The sequence below is a fragment of the Micropterus salmoides genome, unplaced genomic scaffold, assembly GCF_014851395.1.
Source record: "Micropterus salmoides isolate LMB-PRFRI ecotype aquatic unplaced genomic scaffold, ASM1485139v1 Ms_hic_scaffold_9, whole genome shotgun sequence".
NCBI lineage: Eukaryota > Metazoa > Chordata > Actinopteri > Centrarchiformes > Centrarchidae > Micropterus > Micropterus salmoides.
Window position 1 is genome coordinate 235,780 of NW_024044681.1, and position 18,142 is coordinate 253,921.

The 18,142-nt window shown below is 39.8% G+C and overlaps 1 protein-coding gene across 1 annotated transcript in view; it reads right to left on the bottom strand.

Annotated features, from left to right (window-relative positions):
- Positions 1-1,744: 1,744 nt before the first annotated feature.
- The window catches only part of cpm (carboxypeptidase M), a 28,111-nt gene continuing 11,713 nt past the window's right edge, over positions 1,745-18,142 (bottom strand). The window contains exons 4-10 of the mRNA XM_038709612.1: positions 13,735-13,907; positions 9,227-9,326; positions 8,621-8,726; positions 6,690-6,860; positions 5,231-5,383; positions 4,893-5,041; positions 1,745-2,482 (exon numbers count right to left, since the gene is read on the bottom strand). Coding sequence (XP_038565540.1) covers positions 2,213-2,482; positions 4,893-5,041; positions 5,231-5,383; positions 6,690-6,860; positions 8,621-8,726; positions 9,227-9,326; positions 13,735-13,907 — 1,122 coding nt within the window. The 3' untranslated portion in view covers positions 1,745-2,212. The remainder of the gene's footprint in view (positions 2,483-4,892; positions 5,042-5,230; positions 5,384-6,689; positions 6,861-8,620; positions 8,727-9,226; positions 9,327-13,734; positions 13,908-18,142) is intronic.

Sequence of the window (18,142 nt, forward strand, 5' to 3'; positions counted from 1 at the left end):
ATGTGCAAACAAACAAGTTCAATGAATTTCTAACATTGACCAACCTCTCTTCTGCTTCTGCATGTAAAATATGTATGGTAGTCAACTGCGAAAGACAACAAAGTTTTTGTATCCCATTTAAATTGTGCCCTTAATTGCACACACGGTTTGTCAATTTAAAATACAATTTTGCCAAAAAAGTTGCAGTTTGTTGTAAAACAATAAATCATGGTGGTTGATTTATGGTTTTAGTTACGTACTTTCAGTTTTACAACAAACTGTGCAGAATTTTCGTTAAAATTGACAAGACATCATGTGTGTAATTCAAAAAACGTAAAACAAATTACAAAATCTGTTGTCTCCTGCCTTTGACTACTGTACATGTATTTTCTTATGTAGGTCCCATGGTGGTCCAACAGAAGAGGAGGTTCTCTATAGCCAAACATCTTGACAGTGCTGGGCCCCGTTTCAGAAAGCAGGTTCAACAAACTCAAAGTGTGCAAAGAGTGTAAAACTGATCTCTGGGTTGACGAACTCTGAGCTGTCAAACTCCGAGTTTTAGGTTTCAGAACAGCTGATAAGAATAAGTTCAGTCAACTGTGAGTATGCTGAGCCTGATGGAAGCGCGTGCGTGGGGATGATACTACGAGTCACCACGGCAACGGGTAAATAAAGGCAGAGCTCTAAAACGCAGGAGTGGAGGAAGGATCGATACGTCCTACATTTTATACAGCGTTGTTCATTTATCATTTACTAGACTGGAATTTCCTTAATGAATGATAAAGAGCTGGGATTCTCCTCCAGCCCGTTATTTATTTTAAATAGTTTATTCAGCTGTAACCTGACGGGACTAAATGCCGGTGGCAATAACTGAAGATGAAAATATTAATGGAACAGATTAGACACAGTTTAGGCTCCTCATGGACCTGTGATTGTAAAGCCACAGTCCGACTCAGTAGGTCTATTAATGATTTTTTTGCTCAAACTGACTGTAAAGTTTTAGGCGTCTATGTTACATTAATAAAATCTTGCTCATTTCGTATTTTATGAAATGCTGTCAAAACACATTCAGATAATGAAAAACTCACTTTTAAACTACATTTATTTGTTTCAGCTGCACCACACTGCATCCTCACTCAGAAATATTCACATCATATCCGGTTGATAACTACAGTAGGAATGTTCAATCTGTGCGACTACAATATCGAAGGTTCCTGTTCATTCATCAGTTTTATACAGATTAGTTTAAACTGCAGCACTGTAGCACACAGTAAGTGTTTTTGTGCAACTGTTGCCAACCTGACAGCTGCCTTAATGTCCACAGAGTCGCTGTGTTATAAAGGACAGTGTAGCTTATAGATTTTATTCTGTGCTGAGGATAAATTCACGATGTCCAAAGATAACTCTCTGTCCATACATTGATGACAGATTTGATATCGACAGTCTGCTTACTCAGAGTTTTCACTAAACCCTCTTTCTGAAACAGGCTTCTGACTCCTGAAGGAACAGAGAGCCAGGGTGTCCAAAACACAGGAAGCTATTATAGCTTCTTAGCTGTGTTGCACCATCAAATTTTATATAACCTCCACTGAGGGAGTTAAAAGTGCTTCACAATAGGCATCATTTTTAGACAACTGTTATGAGACAAGAGACGTATTTGCAGTGGAACAAATCCGTTAAAAAAAAAAACTGTGTGGACTTGTCCAGCTAGAGGCCGAGCTGATGTTCCCAGGTGACGTCCATGTTAGCTGTTTAACCCTGAAAGTATGAATAAACTGTGTGCTTTTATTGTCACACAGAACAAAGTTAAAATTTCTCCTGGTACACGAGCTGGCTAGTTAGCAATCCAGCTAACTTGGAGTGACTGACATACGCTCGCATTGTTCCAGGCTGATGCGTGTTAGCTGTCAGCTCGCCATAAGCCTTTTACATGGCAGATATTTTAACTTAATAATAAGGACAGCAACCCCTTGCGAGGAGTCACTACATCCCGAAACTTCCAGCACCACCTATATTGGACATGCTTATGACCTTCTTGCTGTGACCAGGGCTTTCACCCCTTTGCCCTCAAGTTAAGTGTTTTTTCAGCAGTGACAAAGCTGGCGGCGAGTTTTAAACCCAAACTCCAGGCTTCAAAACATCTCTTCAGAAACCTCTGCTGGACCACATGTTTTTGTTCTTTGTTTTCTTGCAGGTTGACTGTTCAAACCTGTGACTGTCACACCAGGCTGCTTCAGTTGATTAAGGATCGTAGCGCCGCCACCAGGGCGAGCCCCACACCTAGCCCCGCCCATGTGGGCCTGGTGATGGCTCCGCCTGCCTCCAGGTATAATGTGTAGTTACAGCTTGGGGTGAGGTCAGCTTGGGTGGGGTTAGCCGGGCTGCGGCCAGTCGTCTTGGGGATGTGCTGTAACAGGAAGTCGTGTCTCAAAGCGGAGTAGTTATCAGGACCATTTGGAATGTTCAGTGTCTCTGTCAAAACCTCGTGACCCGGGTACGTCACCTGTCAATCAAAGAGATTAGAGAAGAAAGTTAATGTCATATGAGAGTAACTGTAATCATATTGCCCTACAAATATGAGTGCAGCAACTACAGCAGTAAAATGTTGTGCCTTCCTTTCCATTTGAACTAGTTTATTTGCTAGCGTCTGTCTGCTGGTCTACTTTTATTAATTTAATATTTATGGTTTAGCGAATTAAAACAGGATTTTCAGGGTTCTGTTCTAGATGTAAGGAAATCTCTTTCAAAATCCCACTGACATTTGGAACAATGCTAAACTAACTAAAAATCCAGTCTTGGATCAGAGCCTTTCTCAACAGTATGTCGTTTCTAAAAAAACAACCTACTGTTGTTTCTGCAGTTCAATATTTCTGTATTTTAACACAATTTCCCATGAGCCTTAAAACATTGTGGGTTAAAGGTCACAGCTTGACAGAAGTGGTGAGTTTATGAGCGGGTTGAGGAGTTTAGATCAGTAGTAATAGTTTTTATGAATGATGTAAGTATGTGCGCTGCAGCACACATTTTCACGGCAGCTGTAGTTTATTCTGTTTTATTCTGTTCTCACTGAGTTATCATTGTTTAACTTCATTAAAACCACAGGTTTCAACTAAAAAAACAGTAAATGTTTTAGTGGCGGAGATTTGTCTTATTTGTTTGAATATGGAAAGTAAACTCCAGGAACAAAGGATAAGTGCTGAATGAGAAACTGGCTGTTTTCCTACTACATGCTACCGGTAACCACAATACGTACTACCTACGGCTTTTCATAGTAGTATGCAGTATGAAACTCTTAAATCGTATTATTTTGCAGCGTGTTAGGACAGGCTTAGCTGATTTCTGGTTTTGGGAGGTGGAAGTAAACAATAGGAGGAATGTAAATGTACAGTTAGTTAGAGTTAATTATTAATCTTGTGTAAGGAGAACAGGTCTCGCTAGCTGCATTTGTCCTACTACCCATAGCAAAGCCATACCGTTTAAGTTAAGCCTACTCGGATAATGTTGATTGATATCACAAAGTCAGCAACATTGAACGTAGCGAGCTGTCAATAACAAAACAAAATGATAATACATAACTTAAATAAAAATTGAGTTATGTTTTTTGGTATCAGGGACAGAGCAGTTTTATTTCTCCTTGTCCAGCACTGACGTATGGATGTTAAGACAGCCTGATTAAATAAAGATTACATTAATACAAAACAAGTCCAGTTGTCGCAGCATGTTAAAGCTGTATCGTCCAGGCTCTTTACAACAACAGCTGCTTTTATCTGGATCAAACAGACATAACATACAAATAAACATCACTTTATGTCCGTGGTAACCGCAAAGGTATATCTTTATGAAACTTTACTGTTTCTTTTAACGCAATTATCACAATTGTGGCTAAATAAGTGTTTGCAGTTTATAGAGTAATCAGGCCTGACATTATGTGATTATAGGCAATAATAGAAGCCTCTTGTTGCCGATGGATTATGTGTTTAGTAGGCCTATGTCCAATATCCTTGTTTATATTTGGAAAACAGGCTGTAACCTATAATTAACATGACTTACTGCTGAGTTATACATAAAATAAAGACATGATCTCTTTTGCAATTATCCTTATGACTACATTATTTAACTTGCTGTGTACCAACCAATACATGCTGTTTTACCTGTTGAAATACCTTAAATGGCCAATACAACCCATAACGTGCTGTATTTCACTTGCCTGAAAGTGATTGCAGCTTCTACTTATTGACTGAAAGGTAGTTTCTGCCTCAAAATGACTTGATTTCATTCATGAGGGTTATATTTGACTGATTATAACTCACCTAGAACTTTTTACCTCTTTAAATACCTTTAAATGGCCAAAAGAACACAAAATGCAGTATTCTACTTGCCAGAAAGTGATTTGCAGCCTCTATTGACTGAAAGGTAGTTTCTGCCTCAAAATGACTTGATTTTATTCAGAAGTTGTATTTGACAGATTATAAAACCGAAATTGTCCCCCTGTTTTATTTCATATATAATAACATTATATTTTTTAATCACATACTGACCACCAAAACAAAATTGTCCCCGGTTTTCATTTCAGAAATCTGGTCACCTTAGAATTAATATTTTTTTAATTACAGATTACAGCTAGAGAAAAATCGGTTTTGTAAATTTTTGTTTCAGCTTTATAGCTAAGGCTAGTCCGATGCTATATCATTAGCTAGCTTTCAATTAAGTCCAACAACCAACTTTATAGTTGTCGGACTTTAGCTGTCGAGCAGTCTTGACAATTTAGTACACTGTTTTCAAAGAAATTTTACTACGGCTTAATAATTCTTTACATGGTAAAATACTTCTTAAAGCAAAAAGCTTTAAATACATTTTGACCAAATATGTGTATTTCTACCACTAGAGGTCGCTGTATCACTGTGTGTGTTTACTGTGAAGGTGTAGCTTCCAGGCAGCAGCAATCTGTAGTATTCTCCGTGTCGGTCGGTTCTGAAGGGACACATATTCCTGCGACCTTTGACCTCCACCACTGCGTTCTGGACCGGCACTCCGGAGCCATCAAACACACGACCTTTGACCCCTGAACACACACACACACACACACACACACACACACACACACACACACACGTAAAGGAGACAGACAGTTAAAAACATAGACGAGTAACGAAAAAGACAGGTAATAGTGAGACAAGTAATGAAACAAACACAATGGGGGAGCAGACACAGGTAGACAGACAGGTCAAGAGACAGACAGACAGGTACTGACCCAGGTGGACCTGCTTAATGAAGGCCAGCAGAGCCTTCCTGTTATCCGTCCACAGTGCAGGAAGTTGTTTGACTGGAGGAAACTTGCAGCAGGAAACCTCCAGAGTCAACTCCAAACACTGAGCCCACACGTAGTTATAGTCCTGCATCCCACCTGCAAATAAACACACACACATTCAGAAATTAATTCACACACACACACACACACACACACACACACACACAGAGAAGAAACATGTTCTTTGTGACTATCGCGTATGTGTAGATTTGGAAATGGACAGTAGGGACATGTCGACCATGCTGAACTGTCCCTTCCAATAAGATCCCGGCTTGCCTAGGGCACCATCATGGCCAGAAACGTCCCAGTGTACATCTGTAGTGTACAGTTTCCATAGATAAAGTCAATGAGGTGATCGGGTTGCAGTAGTCAAGTTTCTGCAACAGGAAACCAGAGGAGGCTGATCAGGGATGTTTCTGTCTTTAGTGTCTGTCTGCAGGTTTCCACTGAAGTCTTTCTAGGAATTCAAACTGAACAATAGACCTCAACATGTGCATGTGCCAAAATGCTAGTTGGCGTTTCTATGATCCACTCTGTTGAGTTTCTCCCTCTTCAAGCAGATCATGTTGGAGTTGCAGCTGATCAATGTTGAACAGCAGTTACTTTTAGTGAAACTACTGAAATGCATAAACGAGAGAAGGCGTCGGAGATGGTATGAACGACAGTTGGACTTGGTTGAGGCTGCCGAAGATGGACAAGCCGACACTGAGTAAGAGGAAATGTGATGCTACCAAGCCGATCAATCAGCGACTTGTAGTTAAAGTTTTTGGGAGGTCAACTTGAAGTTATACCGTAGATTCGACCCACAAGTATAAATTGACCTTGCAGCAATGTAGAAAGTAAAGGTTTGAAGGGCGGGCTGTGTAGTGCATTCAACTTGGGAGCTTTTATCTGGTCTCAGATAAACAAATAAAGTTAGTTTGATATGAACGACTGCAACCTTTCATAATGTGTTTGAGTTGAAGATGACTGTTTGGGCTCAGAAGAACACAAATCTTTGACATAACACTGAGATCAGCCGACACAGTATTAAATTCAAATGGTTAAACTGACATAATAACCAAGATATAAGTTTAACCAAAACCTCCTGCTGTTTACTGACTAGCCAAAAAGTTATGTATCACTGTCCATGTTTACTATTGCTTGTGTGGCAGAGGACTTACTTTTCTGGGTGGTTTCTGATTTAATATTTAAAAAAAATATAAAATATTATATAAAATATGAAAATAATCGCATCCTAAATTGGCTGAATTGAATCTTATCGAATTGGCTTTAAATTGCGGCGTATTGTTCCAGACTTATTCTTTTAATTTTATCAAATTGTCTGAGAGGGAGAGATACACACCCCTGGTTGTCACTGCCTAGCTCACCCTTGATTTAAAACACTGCCTTTCATGCTGACCTTCAAGAGGATACCACTGGTATCCATTGGTAATGCCATCTATGAAGGGTCTGCCATCGTTGCAGCTGTCACCAAGGTGCATGGAGGCGTGGTTGTAGGAGTACACCTTGGCCAGGTGAACAAACACGTCTTCATCAGGTGTGATGCTTGCCCCGCCCACAAACTCGCTGCCTGGAGAAACAGATGTGAGTTGATCTGAGATGACACTTTATTTTTACACTTCAGGTCTATTTTCTTCTGTTTTCTGTGCGTGAATGCAGTGATTGTGTGTTGGGCTCCAAGCACTGCCAAAGCACAAATGACCTACACTCAATACTGTGCTTGAACGCATCCTGTGTACACGGCGCACCGAAGCTGCTGCAGTTTAGAAACAGCTAAAGAGCAGCAAACATTTTTCTTCTGTATCAATGTCCTTGGGAAATAACAGAAATCGTCTGAGTTATGACCCTTAGGGCCTCGAAGTAAGACAATGTTTGATGTGGTGGGAATTACGGCTCTTTGAAGGGAGACGGATTTTATGGCTACGTTCCTTTCCGAGAGCCGGCTCTTTCGACTCCCAAACGGCTCTTGATTTAGTACCACTTCTGCTGTTCAGTGCCTGAGTTACATTCCTATTTGCAAGAAATAAATATGTATCTGCCATTCAATGAAATATTCTGTCAAATTGATGGTTTAAAAAGTGGAATATGTCAAGAATAACTATCCTAGTTGTTTGTAACAAACATAACACCCTACCAGTTAAATAATTACACAACTCTGTACAAAGATGGCACCTCCTCCACTGAGCCAGTTCATAAAGCAGAAGGTTAGCAGCAGGAGGGTAACAAGGGTACTTAGTAGAGGGGACTCTGTTGTACAGTACAGATGTAAGTTTGTAGTGCAGTACTTGTTGAAATACTGTACTTATGAAATTGGGCACTAACTTTTACAACCTGTCCAGGGACTACAGATGAAAATTAGCTTATTAGCTAACTCCAATGCATTGAGGTGTAAACCGTGGTGTTGATTAATGTGCATTGTCCTTGGTAAATAAATAAATAAATAAAACTAATGAACTGTATATTTAAATCACATTGCTATGATATTGGCTAATATGAAACTAAAAATATTTCTGCTCTGTTAAAAAGTGTAATTGGTTCATTGTCTTGAATTTCTATTTCCACTGGTTGTGGTCGACTCTTAAGGGCAACTTTTTGAGCAATGTTGCTGGGCAATGTTGCTAGCAGCAAGTCAGATAGCGGTGGTGCGGGACAGGTGGTGGGGGAAGGTGATTATGGTACTAATCTTTACTCATTACCATTGTCGGCAACGTTGCCCTGCACGATTGCTCTAAAAGTTGCTCTGTGTCTCATCAGCTTTAGACATGAGCTCCCATCGTTCACTTAAAAGAGCCGGCTTATAGAGCGACCAACACTTCACTAACTGTTACAGCTCAGTCTCATACGTATCTACGAATCTGGAAGATGGAGTTAAATAAAAGAGCTGTTCTGGCTTTATGCAGCAAAATTATCCAGAAAATTCTGATTTGTAGGATAGAATTTAATAAAGGATATTTAGTTTGTGTTCTTAAAAGACACCATGGGGGTCCCAGCATGTGGACCAAGTTGCTCAACTGAACTTGTATATTTATCTAACGCTGTTCCACAATGTCATGGGACTGAACCTGAGGGCCTGTTTCTTGTCTCTCTCTCTCTTATTCTGCTTTCATTAAAGGAAAGATTGCCCAAAAATATATTGTTGTGGACCACCTAGTTCTGTCTTACTTTCATTGAGTTATCGTCTTGTTGTTGTTTAACTTTCAGCTTCATTTTTGTGCTGAGAAACTTTCATGTTTCCACATTCGGCTGTGGACTGAACCAACAAATGTGGAGACATATGTTTGTTTAATGAATTACTTATAATAAATATAGTTTCTATCTGTGTGTGTTTACCTCTGTTGCTGTTGTCGTAAGGATAACTGGCCACCAGAGCGCCTCCATGAAGGTTGGCAGAGAGAACAAAACTCTCAGTCCTCAACCAGCCAATCACGGCTCTGACCTGAAACACATCACACAGCAACCTGCCAATCAGAGAAGATTTAAAACACACATCATATTTTAAATATAATTTAAAGGATAACGCTGTTAATACTCTTTAGTTTATTTATTTATATAATTATTTTATTACACATTATTTAATACAATATTTTCATTATTATAATATTTATTAAATAACATGAAAAGACTAAAACCATGTTAGTCTGTCTCTCTGTACTGTCTGACTTCCTGTCTGTGGCTCTCAGCTCCAAGTCCATTGGCTCCTACTGAAGATCTTTAAAAACCTCTCACAAATATCGTTTCATTTCGTTTACAAATCTTTTTTTTTTGTATTTGTGGAAGGTATTTTCTATAAACAGATTACACGTTTACACACTGATTGTCGATCTGTTCGCACAAATAATGCTGGGACAAAATGTGTGGTCAGCGGGAAAGAACTGCTGACAGTAAGTAACCAGCGTCTGTTACTGGTCCCAGTCTCAGCTGACACACATGACGAACCTCTGCCTGCCGCTTCTCCTCGTCAAGCTGCTGTTGCCTTCGGAGACCAGCGAAAGCATCGGGGAAGTTCCTGTTCAGATCAATGCCGTTATAGTTGTACCTGAAATAGACAAAGAGACAGAGACATACTGTGACACCGGAATCTGACTGACTTTAAATTTAGAGATCAGCAGCGTTGTCCCCACATTTCATTTTGGGCTTTAGCGCCAAACCTTATTTATGATGTCCTGGTCGTTAATAATTTGAGCCATTTGTCAAGCAAACGAGTCTCTACAGAGTCTACAGAAACTTTGACGGCACTAGACGAAAAGTTCAGAGTTCAAAGAAATTACAATTCAGGGGGGGAACAGGAAGATCGGGACCAAACTTCATTCCGTCCCAAGATATTTCACTCAAAACCACAAACGTCAATGTCATCATGGTGGTGCTAGAGGTAAAGTCAGGTGGTCACCAGGGTTCATCATATGGGAACTATGAAAAAGTAAAAAATACCACAGCAATCCATCTAATAGTTATTAAGACATATCAATCTGGACAAAAATGTTGGGCCATCACTACAACGACGCCACAGGCGTGGTTAAAAACAAACATTCTCAGATTCCAGCTGTAAATATACAATTATAAAACGTCCGGGCCGAACAACGCCCTTAAACGGTGACATAATAAGCGTATCCCATGGTCTGTCGTGAGTTATTGCTTAAATATCACTGTTGGTTGAATATTTTTGGATTCTGAGCTGTTGATTGGACAAAGAAAGCATTTTACAAACATCATTGCAAACAACAGTAGTTGTAAATAGAATCTTTTGTTATGTTTTGGGTATTTTATAGATGATTTATTTAAAACAATTATTTTGTCAGTCTGAGAGAAAACAGCAGCAGCTGCTGAAGCCCCCATAGAAAACGCACTCATGTTGAAAGCACTTCTCAAGATCTTGTGACAGCCTCCAGCCTGTGAGTGTATCATCATCTATACAGCGGAGTCACAGAACAGTAGAAAGAGTAGATGAAAGCTTTTGGACAGCATTTTGGGTGCAAATTCAGGAGGAACATCTCGCTGCACAGCATGGAGACGCATTCACAGAAAGAGCACTCTCAAATCCATCACGAGAGCAAAATCTCAAAGGATTATGAGGATGATGAACTGCATATTTCTGTTTTTCAACAGGCTCAACAGTCAGTAGGTGGTAGCCTATTAAAGTAATGTAACTCTTGTTGTTCAGGAAGCTAATGATACGCAGAGCTGCTCTAACTACGATGCATCAGTATTAACAATCTATAACGATATTTTAAAGCAGAATCAGTGATTTTGCTTTCCACATTTTAAATACATTTTGCTAATACATTTTTTGTACTTGTAATTGAGTATTTTTACCCCACGGTACTGGTACTTTTGCTCAACTAAAGGATCTCAGTACTTCTTCCACCCCTGTTCAGTATAAATGTCTTAAAGCTTAACACAATAACCAGAAAGTGACATTTAACAACAATAATAATTTCAAGCACCGTCCAGTTTTTGTCGTTTCATCCACCTGAACAATGAATCACATCAACAAGTCTTATTTATCTACAAAATTCAACCAATTACAAGGGTAAGATAATTCCTCTGGCTCCCACTGCAGTTTCAGGAATAAGTGTATCCGAAAAAAAAAAGACATCTGTACAATAGAATCAATAAATCTTTAAATAGGTTTATTTCCTTCCCAAACTGGTGAAAAAGCTCACCACATTGGCTGATTGTTTTCACATTGCTTCAGTGCAATGTTTCCTTTTACGGTTTGGAAAGTGGTGACCTCAAACAGTCCCCATAATGAGACTGTGCGAACAGATTTACGTTTCCACAATGTGATTAATGCAAACACACACACACACACACACACACACACACACACACACACACACACACGAGTCTCCTACATACAGTTCATTAGAATGAGTCAAAACACTTATAATTAGAAACTTAGAGGCTTTCATTGTAACAGTAATCTGTCTGTGTGATACAAATCTACAGTGTGTCTGGATTTCCTGCGTATCAGAGTGTTTTGGGCGTTGGAGCGTCGCACAGTTTAGTCTGTACACAACAATCATGACGGCACACACGCACACACACACCCCTGTATGGAGCAGACGGTTGTGGTGTTTGTAGCAGGCCAGAAGCAGCTCCTGTTTTTTCTTCTGTTTTTAACCACGTCTGTAATCAATATTTTCATATTAACAATGGATCACGCGACTACTTGTATGAGAAATGGGTTGCTTGTAGCGACTAACTCACACAGACGCTGCACACAGAGAAGAGGGACATGCTAAATGCTTTTAATGATCATTTTGAAAAGGCAGGACATATCTTTGAGGACACATTTGGTGAAACCTCTCTTGTTCAACATAGTTCCCAGGTAGCAATAGGTGAAATTCCCCATGGCGAACCCAACTCACAGGAAACTTGGAACTATTTATTCCTGGCTGAACCTAGATCCCAGTCACTACAACGGGAAGTAGTTTCTTCTTCTGTTTCTTTGACTTTTGAGCTTGCACCATTCTTTGAGTCAGATATTTTGCATGTTTCGCAGAGCATTGACTCCAAGAAGGCAGTGGGGCCAAATGGACTTGATCCTGATCCTATTAAAAATGGCAGCACAAATTATAGTGAAGCCGCTCACTTACATCTTTAACCTTTCCAATTACACAGATACAGTGCCTAGTTCATGGAAATGTCACGTCATTACTGAAAGCTGGGGATCCATTTGAATAATTATAGACCTATCTCAAATTTTTCGGTTTTAGCAAAGGTTTTGGAGATTTTAGTGTCTGATCAATTAAAACCTTTTCTGGTTTCACAAAATATCCTTAACGACATGCAATCTGGTTTTAGATCTGGCCACAGTACAGTTTCTGCCTCTTTAAAATTTATTGATGACATAAAAGCGACGATTGATAAAAAGTTATTCTGTATGGCTGTGTTTATTGACCTTACAAAGGCATTTGATACAGTAGACCATTTCATGTTAATCAAAACCCTGTTGAATATTGGTGTGGGCATAGAGCTGTAAATTGGTTTCATGGCTATGTCTCTGAACGGACGCAAATTGTAAGGCATGGGAATGTAACATCTGACCCTGTTGTCAAAAGGGTGTCCCACAAGGATCAGTTCTGGGTCCTTTGGTTTTTATCATCAATATAAACAATGTCTGCAGTAAATTTAAACACTCACAGTATCATTTGTATGCGGATGATACAATTACGTATTCTTGTGCCCCTACACCTGATACTGCCTGTGTAAATTTGCAGTTAGACTTTGCCTCATTACAATCTGTCAAAGCTTGACCCTCTTTATCATGCGGCTCTCAGGTTCATCGCAAATGCTGGCTATCAGACACATCATGCATCTTATACAGTAGGGTACATTGGCCATCACTCAAACTGCGCAGGATGCTACATTGGTACTTTTTTATTTATAAATCTATTTTAGGTCTGTTGCCTTCTTATATCTGTTTAAAATTGTTCATATGCAAAGTACATATAATAAGGGGCATTATGGAGTTTCCAGAGGCCACTAGCGTTGCGGTTTTAAGATTGTAACCAGGTGTGTGCTCGTACGCGTGCTCACTTGAACTCATGGGACATTTCTCAATGGGACATTTCCTGTTTAAATAAAGGTTTATATATATACACACACTTCACCTCAGCTCTGCGGAAATTTGCAGCTAATTTTATCTAATTGTTTTGATTTTGGTTTTGGTTCAGTCTCAGGGCTTTTCATCAGTGTCGTTTCCGACAGGCTGTTGTTTTCAAAAGCTCTGATAAACAGCATCAACTGCCAGCACAGACACATAGAGAGACAATCTGGTGAACACAGTGAAACATTTAGCAGCTAAAGAGCGAGATATTTCCCACAGGAGCTTGCAGAGACTAAAAGCAGAGCTAACAGAGAGAGAAAATTGAACTTAATCTTCATCAGGTGACACAAACATGACTCCACATGCATGATGTTGCTCTGTAACTGCTGGATATTCACCATATGAACGTTATATGTTGATGATATGTCAATGATGTGTTAGAGCTTGTTTCCTCAGTATAGCAGGTTTAAAGATCCTCTACAAACCCACCCATGACAATCACTTGTTCTCTTGCAAATTCAATTTATGCCAGTTGTTAGATCCAACTTTCTGTGTCCAAACTCTTGGTGCTTTACCTAATGACTGTTCAATAAAGTCCAATATTTACTAGCTCTCTTGGTCTTTACTAGTCTCTATCTATGTCTGTCTGGTGTTTGGTGCTGGGCAGGGAGTGTATAGTGGGGGTTTACCAGAGCTGAACAAAACCAGTAAAAGTACCGGAAAACCAAAACTAGGAGCTAAAAGAGGCTAAAAAGCTCAGCAGAGCTGCAGCATTTGTGATAACTCTGTGAATTTGCAAGATTTTAAGTTTATAAGTCATTAGATTCAACTCATAGATACAAAAAAATATATTAGTGGATCTTTAATGAACCATAACATTTGTGTGTGTAAGTACCTGCCCTGGCTGTACTGGCAGTGTGTGTCCGATGCATCAAAGCCATCTGGGTTCATTGTCGGCAGGATGTGGATGCGCGTACTGTTCAGCAACTGCAACGACCACGTTTCGTTGTTATGATAACCGCGCACCAGGTCGTCGATCAGCTGTAGCAGCAACACCCGGCCAAGAACCTACAAACACACGCATATGTATATTACAAACACAAATTTAATACAAGTTCAAATGAACCAAAAGCTATAAATTTAAGCAGACAAAGATCTAAAAAGTGCAGTAGACACATTAAGTAATTTTTAGGGAATTTGATTAAAAGCTGAATGAACTCTGGTGCTTAAGAATGGCAAATTACAACTATTATTAAACATCATTTCATCCTTCTACTCAGTCATTATTTATTTCCACACAGTGTCTGTTTTTTAATAACATGACAGGACGTTTAAGCTTGACGAGCCTACATGTCATTTCCCCGATGGAAAACAGCGGGGGAGGAAGTGATATCGTGAGTCAGCGAGAAATCGAAACGCGATCCAGAGATGAGTCAGAGGTTGTTTTCCAGGCGATTGGATAGTAGGGAATGAAAAAAAAAACTTTGTGAATGAATGGGAGCCTCAGGGGAGAGAAAGAGAGAAGGGTGGGAAAGGTGTCTATGTACAAAGCCGCAACACACACACTCATGTCAGGACTAGCTCCACCTCTGGCCATCATTTTGTTTTCCTTTGTCTAAACGCGCTCCCTCTTTTCTCTCTCCACTGCCGTCACATTACAACACACTCCTGCTTCCACACTTCTTAGTTACTTAAAGGACAAGGCTGCTGATATTCTATATTAAAACCAACACTTAATGTATCCACTAATGAGTATTGTGTGTGTTTCAAAACCTGATATATCTCATTCCTCTGTACCAAAGAGCTCCATTGGTGAGAAAAAAACTATCACACACACACACACACACACACACACTGTAGTGAACACATACACTGTCCTGCTGCCCCAAATACTCACAAGAGCACCAGATGTGGATTAATCCGCCGCTAGAAACAGTCCCCAACAAATGACAAAATAAATTTTTTCTATTGATAGTCTTAGTCTTAGATAGCCCCTATTTTATTTTCTATATTTATAAATAATATTGGAAAGGACGTGCAAACTGCTAAACTCAACCTTTATGCGGATGACACAGTGATATATTCAGTTGCCCCATCACTGAACCAAGCCATAAATGACCTTCAGTTAGCCTTTCGACACCTTCAAGTCTCACTACATGGCCTCAAGTTAGTGCTTAATACTACAAAAAAAAAATGTATGATGTTTTCGAGGGCTCGGTCCCAATCCCCAGATAATACTATTAACACACTAAATGGGGACTTTGATGAAAATGTTTCATATAAGTATTTAGATTTTTGACTGGATGACAAACTGTCTTTCAAAGTTCATGTTGAAAACCTTGTGAAAAAGCTATAGCTAAGTTTGGGTTTTTACTTTAGAAATAAGGCTTGTTTTAACATGATAGCAAGACAACTTGTGCAGGCTACCTTTCTAAGTGTTTTGGACTATGGTGATGATGTCTACATGCATGCTGCCTCTAGTACTCTCCACCTTTTAGATTCTGTATACCATAGTGCTCTGCGCTTTTTAACTAACTCTCATTCCCGTACTCATCATTGTACGCTTTATGAACTGGCAGGCTGGCCGTCACTAAGTCTACGTAGACAACTTCATTTGCATATTTTTCTATACAAGGCCATGCTGGGTAAACTGCCGGCATATTTATGTAATCTCCTGAAGCAGAATTACAGCAGTTTTCATCTCTGTTCCACCAGGTGGCTCTCTTACCATGTTCCAAGGGTTTTTACTGAACTGGGGAAAAAAAGCCCTCTCTTACTTTGCTCACTGGTCTTGGAATAACTTGTAAAACTTGCTGCATCTTAATGATCTAGTCCCATTAAATGAATTTAAAGCCATGTTAAAATGCCATGTATTGAGAAATATAACTGCCACATGTGACCTGGCTTAGCCCCTTTCCTTTATGTGTGACGCTTGTTTGTCTGTTTTGACTATGCTGTATTTCGATTTAAATTGTGACTGGTGTGCTGTCTTGGCCAGGTCTCCCTCAGAAAAGAGATTTTAATGTGAGCTGTTTTTAAAGATTTGAGTCTTAAGTAGGAACCAGTGAGCCTGGAGCTGAGAGCCATGGACACAGGGTAAGGAATTATTGGATATAGTTATTTGAATAAAGAAGTATTGAGAGATGGACTAACTTTTTTTTCTTTTAATGCAAGAAGAAAAAACACCTGCCTTATCCTTCAGCCTTAAACCCAAGTTTAATCACTGTGACTATCTATTGCAAGGTGGGGACCAGACAAACTGTCCTTACTTTCCTATTTTCCAAAAATGTCCTCAAAAATTGGCCCCTTTATCAGGCACATCTAATGGAGCTGGATCGGCAAATGTGTTGTGGGGAAGCTACGATAGGGAAATCCGCCGTAGCGTCCGGGCACGACGGACCCCCCTATAAACCTATGGAGAGGAAGAAGGAGATCAGGAGGCATGACAGAGAAAGGGGTGGGGAGAGAGGGATGCAGGATACAAGAGCGAAGGGGAGGAGTTAGGACGTGTGGGTATTTATGGAAATGCTGGCGATGACGTGCTTGATGTGTGGTCCTGCTCCTGAAACTCTGCTAATTAGCACCACAAAATAATTATGGATCAGCATATGCCCTTCAACCGCATGAATATACCGGTAGGTTTGGTTTCAGTGTTACATAGTCACACAAATAATGTGCTGTCCATAATAATGACTGGTGATAATGAATTATGTTCCATTTCAGTTTCATTTAGGACAATATTAGCCCGAGGTAGTGTCTTCAGTTATTCCTTTCAGGCTGCAAACATTCCAAAAACAACTTGAACAATAAGGTAGGGCAGCCTGTATGTAGCCTGAGGGCAAAAAGGAAACATGGGAGTTGCTGGTCTACAGCTGCCTCGGTTGGTTAGTTTGTGTTATTGTGGGACTTTGATTTTTGAAGGGTTAAACCACAATTGAGGAAGCGGTAGAAGAGAGAGGTAAAATTGCAGTGTTTGTCAAGGGAGTCTGGTGGCATTGACGAGAGTGATATAGCATCTGTTTCTGGTTAAACAAAAAGGATCTTACTCTTTAAAAAGAAGTCTAATTCTTTAGGGATCCTTTCCACAATGTCTCAGACACCTGTTATAATTATCTGAGCCTGCCACTGTCAAAAACAAGCACTTTAGTGGATGTACTTTGACAGGGCGCAAAGATTACTTTGAAGCCCTGTTTGGCTTGCTCAATAGTGGACCAATTTCCAAAAGTGTTGTCCCAATTAGTCGCATGGGTGAAAAATACCAAATGTTATGCTGTGAGAGTAGGTTACTAACTGATGACGACTTAGATGAGGGTATCAAGTCCGATCTTCTTTCATCTGACTAAAAGCTGTGGAATTACTTAAGGATAGGGAGGTTTTCCCTTGACATTCAAGCAAGTTTAGATAACAAGATTAAACCAGTCCAGCTTTGTTTATGTTGCTGTGCATTAGCAGACGTAGGCTAATGTTCAGTGTTGTAGAGTCTACTGGTGGGCCACAAATACACTAACACTGTTCATGAAGGAAATTCTTGTGGGCTGCTCAACTCTAGTGATGAAGAAGGTTTCAGGAAACTCAGGTTGTCTTAAGCAGAAATATTTATAGGAGAAAGGCAAAAATGAGAACACAGCGTAGGACCAAACCAAATGAGAATAATCCTTCCTTGCAGGGAGTACTAGATCTACTAGGATTCATTACATGTCCAAACATGATTATTCCACACTTACATGTGTGAAGATTGGGTACTGGATCCTAAACAAGAAACTATGGTTACCTAAGTCACATTGCATTTCACTCTGGTCACATGTAGCACGTTATTCTGCCCGTCTGTTGAGTCTGGGGTAGAAAACAGCCTATCAATCCGTTCAATAGTTGCTGATGTATTTGAGTCTGAACCAAAGTGGTGGACTGACCGAATGCTAGCATGGCTAAAAACAACTGAGAAATATGCTTATGTGATTCATATCTATACAGAGCTGGAGCACAGATAAGCTCACCAACAGGCACTCAAGTGAATCTAAGCATGTTGGAGGAGCGGTTAAGTATGATGTGATGTGCTTGGTTAACCAAGTGAAAGGAGTGAGTGGTGTCTTTGTTTAAATGTAAATAGGTGCTGTTCAAACAGAGTTTAAAGCTCCTGAAAGACGTTTGTTTGATTTGACATTACTGAACATACTCAGGATCAGCGATATCAGTAGACATCTGACTTCTTTCTCTCAGAGATCAAAGATTAAATCAATGTCTTACAGTCGTCATTCTTTGCGTCCTGTGTTGCAAGTGTTTGCTAAACAACACAGTTTGTGCCT